This window comes from Saccopteryx leptura, chromosome 10 (assembly GCF_036850995.1).
Source record: "Saccopteryx leptura isolate mSacLep1 chromosome 10, mSacLep1_pri_phased_curated, whole genome shotgun sequence".
Classification (NCBI taxonomy): domain Eukaryota; kingdom Metazoa; phylum Chordata; class Mammalia; order Chiroptera; family Emballonuridae; genus Saccopteryx; species Saccopteryx leptura.
This window is the reverse complement of record NC_089512.1, coordinates 7,345,885-7,363,630: the sequence shown is the minus strand read 5'-3', so window position 1 is coordinate 7,363,630 and position 17,746 is coordinate 7,345,885. Positions and strand designations below refer to the sequence as shown.

Genomic DNA, 17,746 nt, shown 5'->3' with positions numbered 1-17,746 from the left:
GCCAGTCTTCTTGCCCATTCTACCTGTAGGACAGCCCACGTGCCCCTTCTATAGGGCCTTCCCTGACATCCTGAGCCTCAGTTCGTGTCTGTGACCAGTACTTGAGACACTCGAGCGCTCTCCGAGAAATGAGCAAATGATGTTCAATGCCTGAGCAGTTAGCTCCCAGCCCCTCCAACACAGGCACAACGTCTCCAAGTTCACCTCTTCCCCGCAGCGTTTACCCAGAGCTACCTCAAATGTCCACAATTCAAAATATTTACTGTTCTCAAACAGGCCAGCGCGCGGCTCTATTCACACTTCCCGCCCAACCCCTCTCCCGACTCCTCCCCATGAGAACCTCGGGGAATGTGAGAGATGGGTCCAGATGGGTCCGGCGGGAGGTCAGCGGGGTGGCAGAGACCAAACCCCTGCATGCTGGCTGGCTCGATTCATATGCGCACGCGTGAATGTCATGGCGAACTCCTCCAGCACGACGGCGTGCCTCACGCGCAGCCACCCGCGCAGTGGGGCTAGTGAGCCCAGGACCCACACTCCTGGTATCTCGGATCGTACCGCACACGCCCGGCCACAGACCTACTGAGTCGCAGCCTAAGCCTAGGTATATGCCAGCAGCGAGGGCCCAAACGGGCAGGCATTCAGCGGAGCATTCCCGCGCGTTCAGATTATGTCATTTCTGGGCGCCCGTCGGCTGGCAGCTGATTGGCCCGTGGACTCGGGGGCGTGGCCCAGTGCCTGAGACGGTCCACGGCGCGCGGGCGGTTGGTCCAGCTCTCCCGCCTCGCGGCGACTGGATTCTTCTCTGTAACTTCGGGGGTAGACATGGCTGGAACCCCCGCGCCAGGCAGCAGGAGGCGGAGCGGGCCCTTGGCGCCTAGCGGTGGCCCGCCGCCCAACACCGGGCAACCTCCGAGCAAGAGGGCCCGGGGCTTCCCCGAGGCCGCAGTTCTGGATCCCGAAGACCCGTTCGGCCTTCACGGGGATTTCACCGAGGATGACCTGGAGGAGCTCGACACCCTGGCGTCACAGGCCCTGAGCCAATGCCCGTCCGCGGCTCGGGACACGTCCAGTGAGTGCTCCTAGGCATCCTTTCCCCGAGGGTGATGTAGATCTCGCCAGACACCCAGGATGGCTGTGGCTTCCAAACGCATCGCGACCGCTGCCCCCTGGTGTCTTGCACCCACACTGCCCTTCACCTTTTTAAAATATAGGAACAGCTTGATTTAAGCAGCAGTTGTGTCCCAAAAGGTCCTTGATTTAGGGGAGAAATGGATTAGGAATGTCAACCGATTTGAAATATAGAAAGCTAAGGTCACATTTTACTTTAATTTCTGAAGTTAGGGCCACTGGGTTCTTAGTTCTAACAAAGATCCTTGAAACATGACTTTCACCACCATCGGAACCATCACTAACTTACACATGGTGACCAATGCTTGTAACAGATTTGGGAGGTTTTAGATCTAATGATGACCACTGTCCCCTTTGAGCCGCATGACCATAGGAGGGACCCAGCAGAGGCAGATGAAAGAGACTTATTCTTTTATACAACCAATAATTTGTGCTAGGTGCCAAAACTTCAGAAACTGCAGCACACTTAGCAACGAGCAAAATACAAAAACCCCTTCCTTCATGGAGCTTACATTCCATTTGGGGAATGAATGAAGTCTTGTGGGGCTCACAGAAGGAGAATGGTTCTGAGAGCTTGTTGCACCTCTACTTGGATGACTTATAGGCATTTACAATTCTGTGGACATTTCCTAGAAACCTAGTCATCCTCCTGCATCTCCAGCATGGTGCCTGGCAAAGCAGACATTCAGAAAACTGGTTGATGACCAAATGTTCCGCATGACAGTGCATCACTGTCCTTCAGGTGGCAGAAGGCAACAGCTTCTTTTCATTCACCATCCATCTAATTCCTTTACAAATCCTGTAACTTTCCCTTAATATATCTCTGGAACCCATCCTCCTTGCATCATCTCTACCATCTCCCTGACCTAAGTTACCATCACCCCTCCCCTGGACAACAGTCTAAATTGTCTTCCCAATGACAGTCTTGACTCTACAAGTCAGACTGCACACCACTGCTCTTTTCAAAACCCAAATCTCGCCTGACCAGGCGTTGGTGCAGTGGATAAAGCTTCGACCTGGGCTGCTGGGGACCCAGGGTTGAAACCCTGAGGTTGGCTTGAGCCCTCTGGCTTGAGCCCAGGCTCACCAGCTTGAGTGCGGGGTCGCTGGCCTGAAGCCCAAGGTTGCTGGCTTGAGCAAGGGTGTCACTGGCTCAGCTTGAGTCCCCCAGTGAAAGCACATATGAGAAAGCAATCAATGCACAACTAAGGTGCCACAACTATGAGTTAATGCTTCTCATCTCTCTCCCTTCCTGTCTGTCTGTCCCTGTCTATCCCTCTCCCTCTCTCTCACTAAAAACAAACAACCTCCAATCTGGCTGTGTCTTACCCTGATATATGTGAATACCCCTACTGAAAGCCTTTTAATGACTTTCCACTGTTTCTACTATAAAGATCAAAATCCTTAATGTGGTCTGACAGGCCCAGTATAGTCTGTCCCTTCCTTCTTCTTCTCTGGGTTTTAGCCACACTGACCTTTCTTTACTCCTTGAATTCTTGTTTCTTTACAATACAGAGACCTTGCACATTGCTGTTTCTTGCACATTGAGTGTTCTTTCCATCCATTCCCCATCCCCGCTCATCTGGTGACTTCCTGCTTGTTCTCCGGCCCTCAGCTCAGTCACCAGCTCCTTAGGGAAGCTTTCCAATCATTTAGTTGAACTATATCTCCCTATTACAGACTTTCCTATATTTGTTCTCTGCAGCTTTTCTCACAGTTGTAATTTTACATTTATACGCGATTGTTTTTCAATGACCTGTAAGTTCCACAAGCATAAGAACAACCCATTTTGCTCACCATTGTACCTTTAGAGATTAAATCATGCCTGACATATTGTAGGTCCTCAGTAAATATTGTTGAGTGATACATCTCTGAGTTCTCACCAGCAAGACTGCACAGTGTCTTTCAGCCTTTAGATGAGACTTAAAATTGGGAGGGTGATGTGAAGAGGAAGAGGCCGCAGGATCTGTTACTTTGTAAGGATCATTTATGAATTTGAATCATATTCCTCTGTTGGAAAATACCTATCTTGCTTATTAGATCTTTCTCTAATTTTCTTTCAAGAGTGATTCTTTTCAGCATTTTCTGGCAAAAGTTGGAAAATGTTGGGACCTGAAAAGTATGTGGGAACTGTTTCTTACAGGTGTTCATATGGTCCCCAGATTAGATGGAATGTTCAAAAATCCTGCAGGGAAAAACAGAGAAAGTGTTCCAGTTAAAGATAATTTTGAATTAGAATTACTTCAGGCCCAATACAAAGAACTTAAAGAAAAGGTAAGTAACAACATGTGTTTTTTACAACGAATTCACTCATTTATGCATGCATTGTGCAATAAAATATATAAACTATATAAAAAATTTAAAACTAGAGTCCAGAAGTCACCCCATAAATGGAGGAAGGCTGGGAAAAGAAAGCTAGAAAATTGAGGCTGAAAGAAAGGAAATCCTGAGATTCCTAGCAGACCAGACGAGAAAGGAAACACCAGGTCCAAGAAGAGATACAAACTTCCTGTTTTAGCACAGAGATAAATTTATAGCATGTATCCTATATTCTTATTCAACATGATAATGGTTGCTATTTTCATTAACAGTTTTGAAAAAAAAAAAAAGCAAGCATTCTTCATATGACCAACCTGGGTCCCTATGAAAATCAGGAACATAATGTAGAATTTTAGTTCTATGATGTATGTGACCCAGATTGTTTAAGACTTACTAGAGCCTACAGAACCTGCGTGTGTGAGTGCCAAGTGTATCTTTAAGCCGTCTTGCCGAATATCACCTATTCCACAAACAGGCCAAGCATGGTGACATCCTGTTGGTAGAGGTATTTTGAGCACTCATTGGTCTGTAGAACATGTTTTACATGGGCTCCATCTCCCCAGCTACCTAATGAAATAAATACTTATATAATTTTCCCTTACAAACTTTTCACAAGATTGGTTTGGGATTTACAGATGAAAGCAATGGAAGAAGAAGTGCTCATTAAAAATGGAGAAATTAAAATTTTGCGAGACTCATTGCATCAGACAGAATCCATTTTAGAGGATCAGAGAAGATCACATTTCCTTCTAGAGCAAGAGAAAACTCAAGCACTCAATGACAAGGAAAAGGAATTCTCCAAAAAGGTGACCCAGAGTGTTTGTTTTGGTCATGCACATTAGCTTTGTCTGCTCGCTGAGTTCCTTCTTTTTTTTTCCTCCACTGAGTTCATTTAGAACCAATGACCAGATCTGCCTGTAAACCTTCCAGGAAAGGCTTCAACAGTTCTTTGTGTTACATCCTTTCTGCTTCCGGCTAATTGCATGTTCTTTTCTTCAGACTCTGCACGTGGTATAGAAAAGAACTTAGATGAAACTGCTTTTCTGTGGTAGTTGGTCTTGGCAGGAATAAATCACTAGCTTAGATTTTCAGAAATAGATTTAGATTGGGGCTCTTCCCCTGGCAGAGCATCATCATCTCAGTTGGTCGGAGCATCATTCTGATTATGTAAAGGTTGCTGGTTCAATTCCTAGTTAGGGCACATACAGAAACAGATCGATGTTTCTGTGTCTCTCCCCCTTCTTTTCTCTCTAAAATCAATCAATAATTTAAAAAGAAAAAGAAAAAATAGGCCCTGGCCAGCTGGCTCAGTGGTAGAGCGTCAGCCTGGACATTTTGGGTTCAGTTCCCAGTCAGGGGGCACAGGAGAAGCGACCATCTGCTTCTCCACCCTCTCCCTTTCCCCTTCTCTCTCTTCTCTTCCCACAGCCATGGCTCAGTTGGAGCAAGTTGGCCCCGGGCGCTACAGATGGCCCCATGGCCTCACCTCAGGTGCTAAAATAGCTTGGTTGCCAAGCAATGGGGCAACCACCCTAGAAGGGCAGAGCATTGCCCTGTAGGGGGCTTGCTGGGTAGATCCTGGGGAGTCTGTCTCTCTGCCTCCCAACTTCTCACTTAAGAAAAAGTAAAAAGTAAAAAATAAATTAGGCTCTTTTGGCAGCCCTCAGTTGATCTATCTTATGCCAAAAGGAAAGGTTTTAGCTTCCATAACTAAGCCTAGGGAAAATGGATGTGCTGGGGCTTTGAATGCCTCAAGCCTTGCCAGGACTCATCTTTTTTCTCAAAACTATAGATAGGCTCTACCTTATGCTAGAGGATGCATTCTCTGGGAGCTCCTGGGCTCCTATTTCACAGCTCCAGAGCAGTCCAAAGACTTGGACTCCCATCTCAAGTTTTAAAATTCAGAGGAAGTTCTAAAATTTAAACCTGGTCTAACCTGAGTCAAATGCTTGTGCCTGAATCTGTCACTATAACCAAAGAGACTATACCCTCATTCACATCACAGTCAGAGGCAGGGAAATGGTTGTTTCTCAGGGAAGGGTGATGCTATTCTGGGAAGAGGAGTAGGTGTCCGGCGCATACCACTTCAGCACTTCCCAAGTCTTGAGTCTCAAGGACATGGGGTCTGACCCTGCCATTACTTCATTCAACAAACTTAGCAAGCTTTAAAGAAGCAGTGCCTGTGCCCAGCTCTGACAGCAGTGGTTGCCTTTCCACATACAGAGGGAGAGCAAGGGGTTTACAGTCAGGCAGACCAGAGTTTGATTCCCAGCTTTATCCCATGCAAGTGGTGGCCTCACAGTAATGACTTAAGTTGTACGACTTATATCCCTTATCTATTCCCAGGAAATAACAAGAAGGGTTGTCAGATGAACAGGTCCTGCACTGACCATGTCTGGTGCTGCACCTGGCACAGAGTGTGCTCGGGAGTGGCTGCAGCTGCTGTTGGCTGTGGGCCACGGGCCAGAGCAGCAGGGCTCCCTCCGCTGCACAGGGTTGTGGTGAAGCTTTTCCAAATGCTCTGCCCTGACTTTCAGGAAGACCTGGAATTGAGCACTACTACATTCATCAGAAGGTCAACATGTTATTGTGAGATATGGCGCCTTGTCAAGCTTTATCCTGGGCGTTTGACATTCATCATTCTTTTTTTTTTTAATACATAAAATTTTATTAATTTTAATGGCATCAATAAATCAGGGTACATATATTCAAAGAAAACATGTCCAGGTTATCTTGTCATTCAATTGACATTCATCATTCTTTTTTTTTTTTTTTTTTTTTTTTTTTTTGTATTTTTCCGAAGTGAGAAGCGGGCTGGGGGGAGGCAGGCAGACAGACAGACTCCCACATGCGCCTGACCAGGATCCACCCGGCCTGCACACCAAGGGGTGATGCTCTGCCCATCTGGGCTGTTGTTCTGTTGCAACTGGAGCCATTCTAGAGCCTGAGGTGGAGGCCATGGAGCCATCCTCAGCGCCCGGGCCAACTTTGCTCCAATGGAGCCTTGGCTGTGGGAGGGGAAGAGAGAGACAGAGAGGAAGGAGAGGGGGAGGGGTGGAGAAGCAGATGGGTGCCTCTCCTGTGTGCCCTGGCCGGGAATCGAACCCGAGACTTCACATGCTGGGCCAGTGCTCTACCGCTGAGCCAACCGGCCAGGGTCTGACATTCATCATTCTTATTTAATCCTCCCAACTGTGAAAACAGGTATTTCTGTTACAGAGAAGCTCAAGTTTAGAGAGGCTGAGTAAATGGTATTTGAACCCTCACAAACTACTTTACATTAGTTCGGGTCAAAATATGTTTCTAGAATACCATGCTGTCTTTCACAAAGAAGACTGAAACTTGATTCTTTAGGATATTTGTGTCACAGCAGACTTTTGTTTTTATTCCTCATTGTTTTTCTTTTTTTCTTTTTTTTTACAGAGACAGAGAGAGAGAGAGAGTCAGAGAGAAGGATAGATAAGGGACAGACAGGAACGGAGAGAGATGAGAAGCATCATCAGTTTTTCGTTTTGACACCTTAGTTGTTTATTGATTGCTTTCTCATATGTGCTTTGACCGTGGGCCTTCAGCAGACCGAGTAACCCCCTGCTCGAGCCAGCAACCTTGGGTCCAAGCGGTGAGCTTTGCTCAAACCAGATGAGCCCACGCTCAAGCTGGCGACCTTGGGGTCTCGAACCTGGGTCCTCTGCATCCCAGTCCAACGCTCTATCCACTGCGCCACTGCCTGGTCAGGCTGTTCCTCATTGTTTTTCATAAGCTTGAGATTTGGAAGCCCAGGGATATTTTGATATATGTGATTTGATTTATATATGATAAAGTATGTTTCTTTGCCTTACAGCTACAGTCGCTGCAGTCTGAACTCCAGTTTAAAGATGCAGAAATGAATGAATTAAGGACAAAGCTTCAAAGCAGTGAACGAGCAAATAAACTAGCTGTTCCCTTCATTTCCCACAGCAGGTAATGGTGGGGCTAGAGAAAGTGTTCAGTTTTGCATTGTTTAGTAAAAAGTCTGAAGAATAATGTCAGGCCAGTCTTGAATGAAGGCCACTTAGACTCTGCATGGGCCTAGGTCCTCCTTGCTGAAAGCCTCAAGGTGGTTTGGATGAAGCTTGAATGGCTTGGGGCATCACAGCATAAAACCCCCACTCTAGATGTGCTACTTTATACGCACAGCTCCTTGGGACTAGAAAGGCTAGAGAGATCATCTCCAAACTTCTGGGGTGGGCCCGTCTTCATTTTTTTGTAATTTGTATTAAATAACTGATTTTGCCCAAAGCATGAATATATTTCAGTCCCAACTACTTGGAATATTTTTTTCTCATTTGCTGCCCTGGGATCTTTGTGTAACAGCCCCGCTTTTGCTGCAGATATGATGAACTTTTTTTAGAGAGAGAGAGACAGATAGGAAGAGAGAGAGATGAAAAGCATCAGTTCTTTGTTGCAGCACCTTAGTTGTTCATTGATTGCTTTTGAGGGGGGAGGGCTACAGCCGAGCCAGTAATCCTTTGCTCAAGCCAGCGACCTTGGGCTCAAGCCAGCGACCTCAGGCTTCAAGTCAGCGACCTTGGGATCATGTCTACGATCCCACACTCAAGCCAGACACCTGGCACTCACGCTGGTGAACCTGTGCTCAAGCCAGAGACCTCGGGATTTTGAACTTGGGTCCTCTGCATCCTAGTCCAGTGCTCTACCCGCTGAGCCACCGCCTAGTCAGGCTGTGATGACCTTTTTTTTTTTTTTCTTTTTTTTTTTTTTTTTTTGTGGGAGAGACAGAGAGAGTCAGAGAGGGACAGACAGAGACAGACCAACAGAAGGGAGAGAGATGAGAAACATCAATTCTTCATTGCGGTTCCTTGGTTGTTCATTGATTGCTTTCTCATATGTGCCTTGACCGGGGGGTTACAGCAGACCGAGTGACCCCTTGCTCAAGCCAGTGACCTTGGGCTCAAGCTGGTGAGCCTTGCTCAAACCAGATGAGCTCGTGCTCAAGCTAGCGACCTTGGGGTCTTGAACCTGGGTCCTCTGCATCCCAGTCCGACACTCTATTTACTGCGCCACTGCCTGGTCAGGCTGTGATGAACTTCTTAATAGTCTGTGTCCTGCTCACTGCCTGCCAGAAAAGTCTGGCACAATGTTGGTATCAGCCTTGAAATTTGATTAGTGTGGTCAGTGAGCCTTTTTCTGGTATTGAGCACTCTGCTGTGTTTGCCTATGGGCAGGATGTGGAGTTGAGCTCTTGCTTTATGTGGTCCAAATAAGACAGAAGAGCAGAGGGAGTCTATCCTTACCTCTTTACACAGAAGGGCCTCGGCGTTGTGTGATCCGATCAGAGGGTTAAGGCTGCTTCTCTAACATAAAGGCCATGGCATTGAGGAGCTGGCTCCATTTTCAAGCTGCAAGACACAACTTTTTTTTTTTAATGGTATTTCTTTTAAATTTATTCATTTTAGAGAGGAGAGGGAGAGACAGAGACAGAGAGAGAGAGAGGAGAGACAGAGAGAGAGAAGGGGGGGAGGAGCTGGAAGCATCAACTCCCATATGTGCCTTGACCAGGCAAGCCTAGGGTTTTGAACCGGCGACCTCAGCGTTTCCAGGTCGACGCTTTATCCACTGCGCCACCACAGGTCAGGCATCAAGCTGCAAGACACAACTTTTTACTTGACTCTCTTTCTACCGAAAATCTTTTAATTCAGTCTCTATTAAAACAGGTCATTCCACATTGAAAACATGTTTTGGTAGAATTAGAAATAGTAATGGAATTATGGTCAATATTTTTAGGTGATTAGAAGAATGTAGAAATAAATGAAAGATTTTTTTTTTTTCAATACTTAGGATCAAAATGACTTGAATTTTTTTCTGCTTTGCATTTTTATTACTGCATTGCTAAGCTTTATTATACTTTTTAAAAATTTATTGGGGAAACATTGCTTACTGACATTCAAATTTTAGGTATACAACTTTATAATATAACATCTGTATACTCCGTCGTGTGCTCACCACCAGAGCCGGTCTCCCCTGGCCACCGTCTGTCTGACCCCCTTGACGCTCTTCGTCCTTCTCCCATCCCCTTCCCTGCTGATAGCCACCATATTATTGTCTGAGTTTGGTTTTGTTTGTTCATCTGTTGTTTTTTGTTTTATATCACAAATGTGAGTGAAATCATATGGTTCTTGTCCTTTTCCATCTGACTTATTTCACTTAGCATAATGCTCTCAAGATCTAGCCAGACTGACCAGTGGCAGCGCAGCGGATAGAGCATTGACCTGGGACACTGAGGTCCCAGGTTTGAAGCCCCGAGGTCGCCAGCTTGAGCGCGGGCTGATCCAGCTTGAGTGCAGGGTCACCAGGCTGAGTGTGGGGTCGCTGGCTTGAGTGTGGGATCATAGACATGACCCCAGGGTGGCTGTCTTGAGCAAGGAGTCACTGGCTCTACTGGAGTCCTGGTCAAGGCACATATGAAAAGTAATCAATGAACAACTAAAGTGATGCAACTATGAATCAATGCTTCTCATCTCTCTGCCTCCCTGTTCTCTCTCTCACTAAAAAAACCCAAAAAACTACCCATTTTGTCATAAATGGCAACATTTTATCTTTTTTTATGAAAATGCCTTGAATTTTACACTGCTGTCCTGACAAAGAATAACAAGTGTTTAGCAGATAAAACTTTTGATCAAATTACCTAGGTGTGAAAAGTTTAAAGCAGGGGTCCCCAAACTGCGGCCCCCTGAGGCCATTTATCCGGCCCTCGCCGCACTTCCAGAAGGGGCACTTCTTTCATTGGTGGTCAGTGAGAGGAGCACATTGACCATCTCTTTAGCAAAAGCAGGCCCATAGTTCCCATTGAAATACTGGTCAGTTTGTTGATTTAAATTTACGTATTCTTTATTTTAAATATTGTATTTGTTCCCATTTTGTTTTTTTACTTTAAAATGAGATATGTACAGTGTGCATAGGGATTTGTTCATAGTTTTTTTTATAGTCCGGCCCTCCAATGATCTGAGGGACAGTGAACTAGCCCCCTGTGTAAAAAGTTTGGTGACCCTGGTTTAAAGCTTATTAGAAATTTCATTTTGTTTTAAGAGGTTTTAGCAGAATCATTACTTTGCTTTCATAGTTAACTTTTTCCAGTCCTAGGAAAAGCCCTTCTGTGGTTGTGAAGCCAGAAGCATGCTCTCCACAACTTGGAAAACCATCTTTCCCTACAAAGGAGTCTTTTAACGCTAATACGTCTCTTCCTTACCCCTGCCAGACAGAGCCAGGATTTAAGTCCCTGACGGGCAGAGAGGGTAAGTCAGCCTGCCCATCATCTATGACCGTGGAACAGGTTGCCCCAGCTGATGGCTGAGAGTGATAAGGAGTCTCTTCTCCCGGTTTCTGTGGGCCCGCGGTTCTGCCAGGGCCCAGTGGGGACGGCTTGTCTCTGCAGGGACTGCAGTCCTTCGGGCATGTCTGGGGCTGGAGGGTCTGTGTCTAGGTGGCTCCCTCCCGTGGCTGGGGCAGAATTCCTCTCCACATGTGGCCTCTCCACAGGGCGCCTTGGCTGATCTCACAATCTGGTACCTGGCTTTCATTAAGAGCCAGCAAACCCGGAGAGAGCCAGGGGGAAGCTATCCTGCGTATGGCCGACTCTCCTAAGTCACATAGCGTCACTTCTGCTGCAGTCTGTTTGTTAGAAGCAAGTCACCGCGTCTGGGCCATGTTCAAGGGGAAGGAAACTCCCCTGCATCTTTTTTTTTTTTTTTTTTTTTTCTGAAGCTGGAAATGGGGAGAGACAGTCAGACAGACTCCCGCATGTGCCCGACCGGGATCCACCCGGCACGCCCACCAGGGGCAACGCTCCACTCTAGCGCCTGGGGCAGAGGCCAAGGAGCCATCCTCAGCGCCTGGGCCATCTTTGCTCCAATGGAGCCTTGGCTGCGGGAGGGGAAGAGAGAGACAGAGAGGAAGGACGGGGGGGGGGGGGGGAGGCGGGGGGGGAGAAGCAAATGGGCGCTTCTCCTATGTGCCCTGGCCGGGAATCGAACCCGGGTCCCCCGCACGCCAGGCCGACGCTCTACCGCTGAGCCAACCGGCCAGGGCCTCCCCTGCATCTTTTGAAGGGAAGTGTGTCAGAGCATTGGCAGGCGTATTTAAAAACCTCCCAGTCAGCATCCATCAACAGGCCAGAAACCCAGCTGGTAGCAGGGACAGCTGTGCCCTGCATAGCCCGCCCTGAGCCTGTACAGCCCCAGTCAGACTGAGGGCATGCTCCTGTTTCTAGAGAGGGACAGTCTAGCACAAGTGGGCTTCTGCTCCAAGACTGTCCCGTGCCAGCCTGTCTTGTAATTCGGATATATTGCCCTCTCTTCTACCCCGTCAGCCCTTTCACATCGCTGGCCGTCACGCCCGCTCTGGGTACCCCAGCCACTCCCAGTTTTGGAGTCTAGAACTACAGGAGCTCTGTGGGATGGTGTTAGGAGCAGGCCGTGGAGCCCAGCAGCCTGGCTGGTGTGATTTGAGCAAGTCCCTTAACCTCAGGCCTCATTTGTCCTATATGTAAAACAGAGCTGCCCTGGCTGGAGAGCTAGGTTGGTTGAAGTATCATCCTGATACACCAAGGTTGCGGGTTCAATCCCCCATCAGGGCACATAGAAGAATCAACCAATGAATGCGTGAATAAGTGGAACAACAAATTGATGTTGTTTCTCTCTTTCTCCTTTCCTCTCTCTCTAAAGTTGATAAGTAAGTAAATAAAACAAAACAAGCAGAGGCAATGATAGCACCTTGTAGGGTGCTGTGAGGAACGAATGGGCTACTGTAGAGAGCTCTTAGCTCTGTCGGGGACGTTAGCAGCACCTGCCGCTTTGGTGTTACCGCCTCACTCTGAAGTGGGGAGACACCTCATCTTTTCCTTTCCTGTGTGAGTTCCTGTTTCACCCAGGAAAGGGGGAAGAGGCAAGGGCTCTTGAGTTGCCTTGGGTAAAAGAAGTAGAAAAATCTGTCTTTTAAACTCTGCACTTAGAAGTTTCTGATGTGCCAGTGCTTTTGTGCTCAAGTTTTGATTCACATTGTGTCCAGTTTCAGAAAATAAGACCCACAGCCTGGGAGATGACCCCATAAAGCAAGAAGAGTCCCAGAAAAGTCTTGTTGACAGCCTGCTGCAAAGATCAAACACTCAAGGTACCAGAATCCCTACTCCTTCTGTAAGAGGCCTGCATGGCTCCGGTTATGGTCTGCGATGCTGCTCATGGCCTCAGCCAGTGCACGGGGAACTGTCCACGGCTCCGAGGGCCAGCGCCCCAGGCAGTCCTTTAAGGGTCCAGGGAAGTCATAGTTGTGACTTAAGCAGAAGACTGTAACATGGAGGGGGCCAAGAGCAGGTATGTCCCAGAGCCTTCAGCACCCACGGGTGTCTCGATGGGGCTGAGTGGCAGCTGAGAGGACAGTTGGCATCCAAAGAACCCTCACTTTTTCTAAGGCCATAGAAAGGCCTCCCATGTCAGAACCTTCTAGAGTCACCTTGTTTTCTACAGGTTCCATTTTGATAAACCTTCTCCTGAAGCAGCCCCTGACCCCAGGGTCATCCCTAGGTCTGTGCCACCTGCTGAGCAGTTGTTCCGATGCCCCTACCGGCGCCCTGTTGCAGCCACTAGGGTGTGGCAGGTAAGCACAGATTTCACAGATTTCTGCCTTGGCCGGATGGCTCACTTAGAGTGTCATCCCGAAGCACGGAGGTTGCCGATTCGATCCCTGGTCAGGGTGCATACAGGAACAGCTTGATCTTCCTGTCTCTCCCTCGCTTCCTCTCTCTCTATAATCAATAAAATAAACATTGAAAAATATTTCTAAACAGCTTGTTTAGAAAGAAGTTACCAAAACAAAAAAACAAAACATTTCCAGGAAGGAAGTCTTTCTGAGACCTGGCCCGCCCGGGAGGCTTGCGCCCTGGGCAGGTTAACTAGAGAATCTGGCAGGCAGGGTGATTGGGGACCTGGACCTTACCCCGATCTCACACTTAGGTATTTTCTTGTGTTGCTAGTACCCTGACTGGGACTTCAAGCCTGAGGACCCCAGGTGTGCGCGGTGGGCCGTTTCCCCTCTCAGCCCTTCGAGAAGCACAACACCTGGCACTTAGCGGCCTGAATCTGATTGCCAGGAATGAAGGCTCGTGTGACAGAGACCCAGCAGAGGGAGGCAGAAGGGCCTTCCCGCTCTGCCAGTTTCCTGGCGCTGTGCACCTCCTCCCCCTGGTACAGTTCTTTATCGGCTTACACTGCCAGGCTCTGCAGGACTTGGCCGTAGCCAAGAGAAGTGGAGGACCTGGGGACTCACCCACACATTCCCCCTGCATGGGCTCCGCGGCGGAGGCCAGCACCGAGGACGCCCTTTGCAACCTGGAACACTTCTGTGTGGCTTCCCTGAGCGTTCTTCAGCACCTGGTGTGCCACAGCGGTGCAGTCGTCAGCCTGCTGCTGTCGGGAGCAGGGGCAGAGTCTGCTGCTAGGGAAGGAACCCAGAGCCCGGCTTTCGCTGGGGATGTGACGTCAGCCCCAGAGGGGCTTGCCAGTGACCAAGGCCAGCATCCACTTCTGAGGATGCTTCTTCACCTATTAGCTTTCTCTTCTGCAGCAACAGGTCACCTTCAAGCCAGTGTTCTGAGCCAGTGCCTTATGGTCTTGGTGAAGTCAGCTGAAAACGCTCCCTTTGACTTCTTGCCCAGGTACAATGCAGCATGGGAGTCATGGTTCTTTGTGGGTCTGACCTGACCTTGAGGTTTATCCTGTGGTCCTTGTACTTTGCTCATATCTTGATTTATTTATACTGCTCAGTTCTAAGCCTTGGTTTAGGTTCTAAGGCTTTGTTCAGGAAGTTCTGAAATGATGGGAAGTGGGACAAGGTATTGGGAGAACCAAGGAAGTGGTTAGTTTGGCTTAATTCTGCCTCTGTACAGCAGGTAAGAAAAAGATACCTGTTATAAAAGAAGGCTGTTGCCTGACCGGGCAGTGGCGCAGTGGATAGAGCATTGGACTGGGATGCAGAGGACCCAGGTTCGAGACCCCGAGATCGCCAGCTTGAGCGTGGGCTCATCTGGCTTGAGCAAAAAAAAAGCTCACCAGCTGGGACCCAAGGTCGCCGGCTCGAACAAGGGGTTACTCGGTCTGCTGAAGGCCTGCAGTCAAGGCACATATGAGAAGCAATCAATGAACAACTAAGGTGTTGCAATGTGCAACAAAAAGCTAATGATTGATGCTTCTCATCTCTCCGTTCCTGTCTGTCTATCCCTCTCTCTGACTCTCTCTCTCTCTCTCTGTCTCTGTAAAAAAAAAAAAAAAAAGGCAGTGGCTCTGGTATTATAAAAAAAAAACAATTTAGAAACCACTGTGTTATAAAGATGGGTTTTTTATGCAGATAGTTTCAGGAGCTTTAGTGAATTAGTTAGGGGCCACTTCTAACAACGAGGTTAAATTCTAGTTTCCCACAACATTCCACACTCCCTGGCAACTGAAAATGTTCAGCTTCTCCGCCATACATGATTTGCCCCAAAATGAGTTTGTTCCAAATAGTGAGACCTTGCTTCCTAGAGCATACTGAGGAATGTTCTCAACCCTTACTGCTGTGTGCTTAGACACTGCAGATGGGGACACACGTGGAGAACTGCTTCCTCACCCACGAGGCTGGGTAGGCTGAACAGCAGTGGTTGTCTTGGGACACGGTTCCTTGGGAGTAGCGGTCCCTTGGGCCTGACACGTGGGGGAGAGTGTGCCAGAGCCCCTCGCCTGTGCACACCCCAAGTGTGTACCTTATGCTTGCCGGCAGAGGAGCTGCTGTCTTTCGACAGGGGAGAGAATGGTCTTCCTTGCTCAGTAAGTGGTCTGGTAAGATCAAGCCATGGCCAAGTCCAAGTTTATCACTTCTGGAGCCTGGCAAGGCCTTTGGTGATGAACATAGGACATTTCTCTCGCCCAAGAGGAGCCCTGCCACCCTACGGGAATAGAGGCAGGAAGGAGCCCAGGAGCAGTGTCGAGGCCAGGCACCCCGTTTCCATGGAGGCAACCTCCATTGACTAGGTGGCGCTGTCATCTCTGCCACCTCAGTCCCGCCGTGAAGGGTAGTGCCCACTCATTCATGTGAAAGTAGGTGGTGATCAGCTGGCATTTGAAGCCAGGTGTGTCTGACCCGTGTCTGTACTGGCCTGCTTGAGTTTCCTGTCCCCTCTTGTGAAAAGTGCGGGTGAACTGTGGGGTGGGGTTGGAAGTGTCATGTCCTTCTGGGCCCCCGTGTTTTAGGTTCCAGTGTGTGTTCCCGGTGTTGCCACAGTGCCTCAGCCCAGAGACACCGCTGCCCGGTGTGCTGCTGACCGTGGAGCTCCTCTCCCTCCTGGTGGACCACGAAGAGCTCGCTCCTCGGCTCTGCGCCCGCTCGGGTAAAGCCGGCAGTGGGCCAGGCGGGGCCTTCTGCAGAGTGCAGGGAAGGGTGGCGGCCGGGACAGGGCAGGGCCTCCCCAGGGCTTCCGCAGCTTGCACTGGGGACCCTGACTGAGAGGCGGGACGTCCTCTTCAGAAGGCTGCCTCCTGCTGCTGCTGTACATGTACATCACATCAAGGCCGGACAGACTGGCCTCGGACACACAGTGGCTTCAACTGGAACAAGAGGTGAACATGCCAGAGCCCCTCCGTGCACCGTTCACCACCCACCCTACCCTTTCTCCCTCTTCTCCCTTCCTTTGGGAGAGGGAGCTTTAATTCACTTTGGTGGCAGGAGTTTATTTAGCCACTAAAAAGATAAACTCATTTGGGGGTTCCCCACCACACAGATGCAATAAGATGGACTCCAGGCTGTCCTGGGGACTTAGCAGAGTTGCCTGGTAATAACGTACCTTGGCCTGGGGGCCGGGTGGGGCCGGTGGCACGAGGGTCGTTGGTGAGACCATGTTGGTCCCGGGTTTGGTCTGCGAAGGCCCAACACCACCACCTCAGACTCGTTCATGTGGACGAGCCGTTGGAGCTCCTGTAGAAGCCTGAGAAAGGCCTGTGGTCAGGGTCTCGTTCTAGAACAGTCTGCTCTTGTTCCAGGCTGTGTGGCTCCTGGCTAAGCTTGGGATGCAGAGCCCCGCGTCCCCAGTTACTGGCTCCAACTGCCAGTGCAACGTGGAGGTGAGTGCCCAGGGCAGGCAGCGGGCAACGGCGAGGCAGGTCTGCTGGTGGGTGAGGGGGCCCTGTGCGAGGACCCCATGCTGCTTCCACCCCTAGTGCCGCCACTTAGAACCTCCCTCACTGGGGTGGCCAGGAAAAGTGCTGCCCAGCTAAGCAAGTCATCAGGGTGCAGGACGCCCAAGACCCGAGCTTGGCCTGCACCCCCAGGTGGTCCGAGTGCTCACTGTGATGCTGCACAGACAGTGGCTGACAGTGCGGAGGGCAGGGGCCGCTCCGAGGACCGAGCAGCAGAAGCGGACGGTGCGATGTCTGCGGGACACAGTGCTGCTGCTGCACAGCCTGTCCCAGAAGGACAAGCTCTTCACAGTGCACTGCGTGGAGGTCCTGCATCAGTATGACCACGTGATGCCAGGGGTCAGCCTGCTGATCCGCGGCCTTCCAGACGTGACGGACTGTGAAGGTGAGACGGCAGGAGGCCCCTGCCCGCAGCCCTCCACCCAGCACAGCCTTTGCCAACACGGGTCCTGGTCCTCCTGCTCCCTTTCTGAGCGTACCAGGCAGCCTTTTGCTCCTAGCTGTTGAGTTGGTCTGGCAGAGACGGTTTTTCCAGAAATGCCCCTGTCTGAATGGCCTTTGTAGCACTTTGCTTGCAGTAGCCGAGGGAGCCAGCCCTGGGCATGGAAGGGACTGGTTAGTTCCTGCCCGTGGGGGGGGGGGGGCGAAGGCACTCCCCCAGGTCCCAGCACTCCGGGCCTTCACCATGGAACCCTCTTCTGTTTTGGCTCAGAGGCTGCCCTGGATGACCTCTGTGCCACTGAGACCGATGTGGATGACCCCGAGATGGACTGTGGCTGAGGGCTGGCAGTATCGAGCCACGTGGTGGCACTAGCACCTGCTTTCCTCACCTCAGGAACTGATTAAAAGAGCGACCAGCTGTTTGAGAACAGGCCAGCCTTGTGTGTTGCCCGAGCACGATCTATGTCAGCAAGTGGGAGGGATGGAGCAGGAACCCGCCCCCAGGGAAGGCTGGGATCCTCCTTCCTGTCCCTGGCTGGAGCCAAGACCGGTCCCCATGGTAACGAATCTGTCTGGAGGAAGAAGTCCTGCCCTGCCTGTGGAATTGTCCTGAGTCACTGCTTTGGGCTGAGGCCATGGGAAGAAAC

General features: G+C 49.8%; 1 protein-coding gene across 3 annotated transcripts; it reads left to right on the top strand.

The window, feature by feature from the left end:
• The first annotated feature begins 739 nt into the window (after window positions 1-739).
• Window positions 740-17,501, top strand: ATRIP (ATR interacting protein). 3 transcript variants are annotated; one of them, XR_010747197.1, is made up of 13 exons: window positions 740-1,069; window positions 3,272-3,402; window positions 4,083-4,253; window positions 7,289-7,407; window positions 10,579-10,736; window positions 12,508-12,609; window positions 12,963-13,092; window positions 13,469-14,149; window positions 15,717-15,853; window positions 15,991-16,082; window positions 16,503-16,583; window positions 16,823-17,043; window positions 17,371-17,501. XR_010747197.1 is itself a non-coding variant. In XM_066351013.1 (13 exons), the coding sequence occupies exons 1-13, from the start codon at window positions 823-825 to the stop codon at window positions 17,436-17,438; spliced, it is 2,367 nt and encodes a 788-aa protein (XP_066207110.1). In that variant the 5' UTR covers window positions 740-822; the 3' UTR covers window positions 17,439-17,501. The 3 variants fall into 3 exon arrangements, 2 of the variants coding, with proteins under 2 accessions (XP_066207110.1, XP_066207109.1); XM_066351013.1 differs by having other exon boundaries at window positions 15,994-16,082; window positions 16,791-17,043; XM_066351012.1 differs by having other exon boundaries at window positions 16,791-17,043.
• Window positions 17,502-17,746: the final 245 nt, after the last annotated feature.

What these genes read in the sequence shown, in the direction of transcription:
- ATRIP (XM_066351012.1), top strand. Translation starts at nt 823, where the DNA reads ATGGCTGGAACCCCCGCGCCAGGCAGCAGGAGGCGGAGCGGGCCCTTG. An exon ending in CCCTTTGACTTCTTGCCCAG is followed by an intron (nt 14,150 to 15,716) that starts GTACAATGCAGC and finishes CCCGTGTTTTAG; the next exon opens with GTTCCAGTGTGTGTTCCCGG. An exon ending in GGCTTCAACTGGAACAAGAG is followed by an intron (nt 16,083 to 16,502) that starts GTGAACATGCCA and finishes CTCTTGTTCCAG; the next exon opens with GCTGTGTGGCTCCTGGCTAA.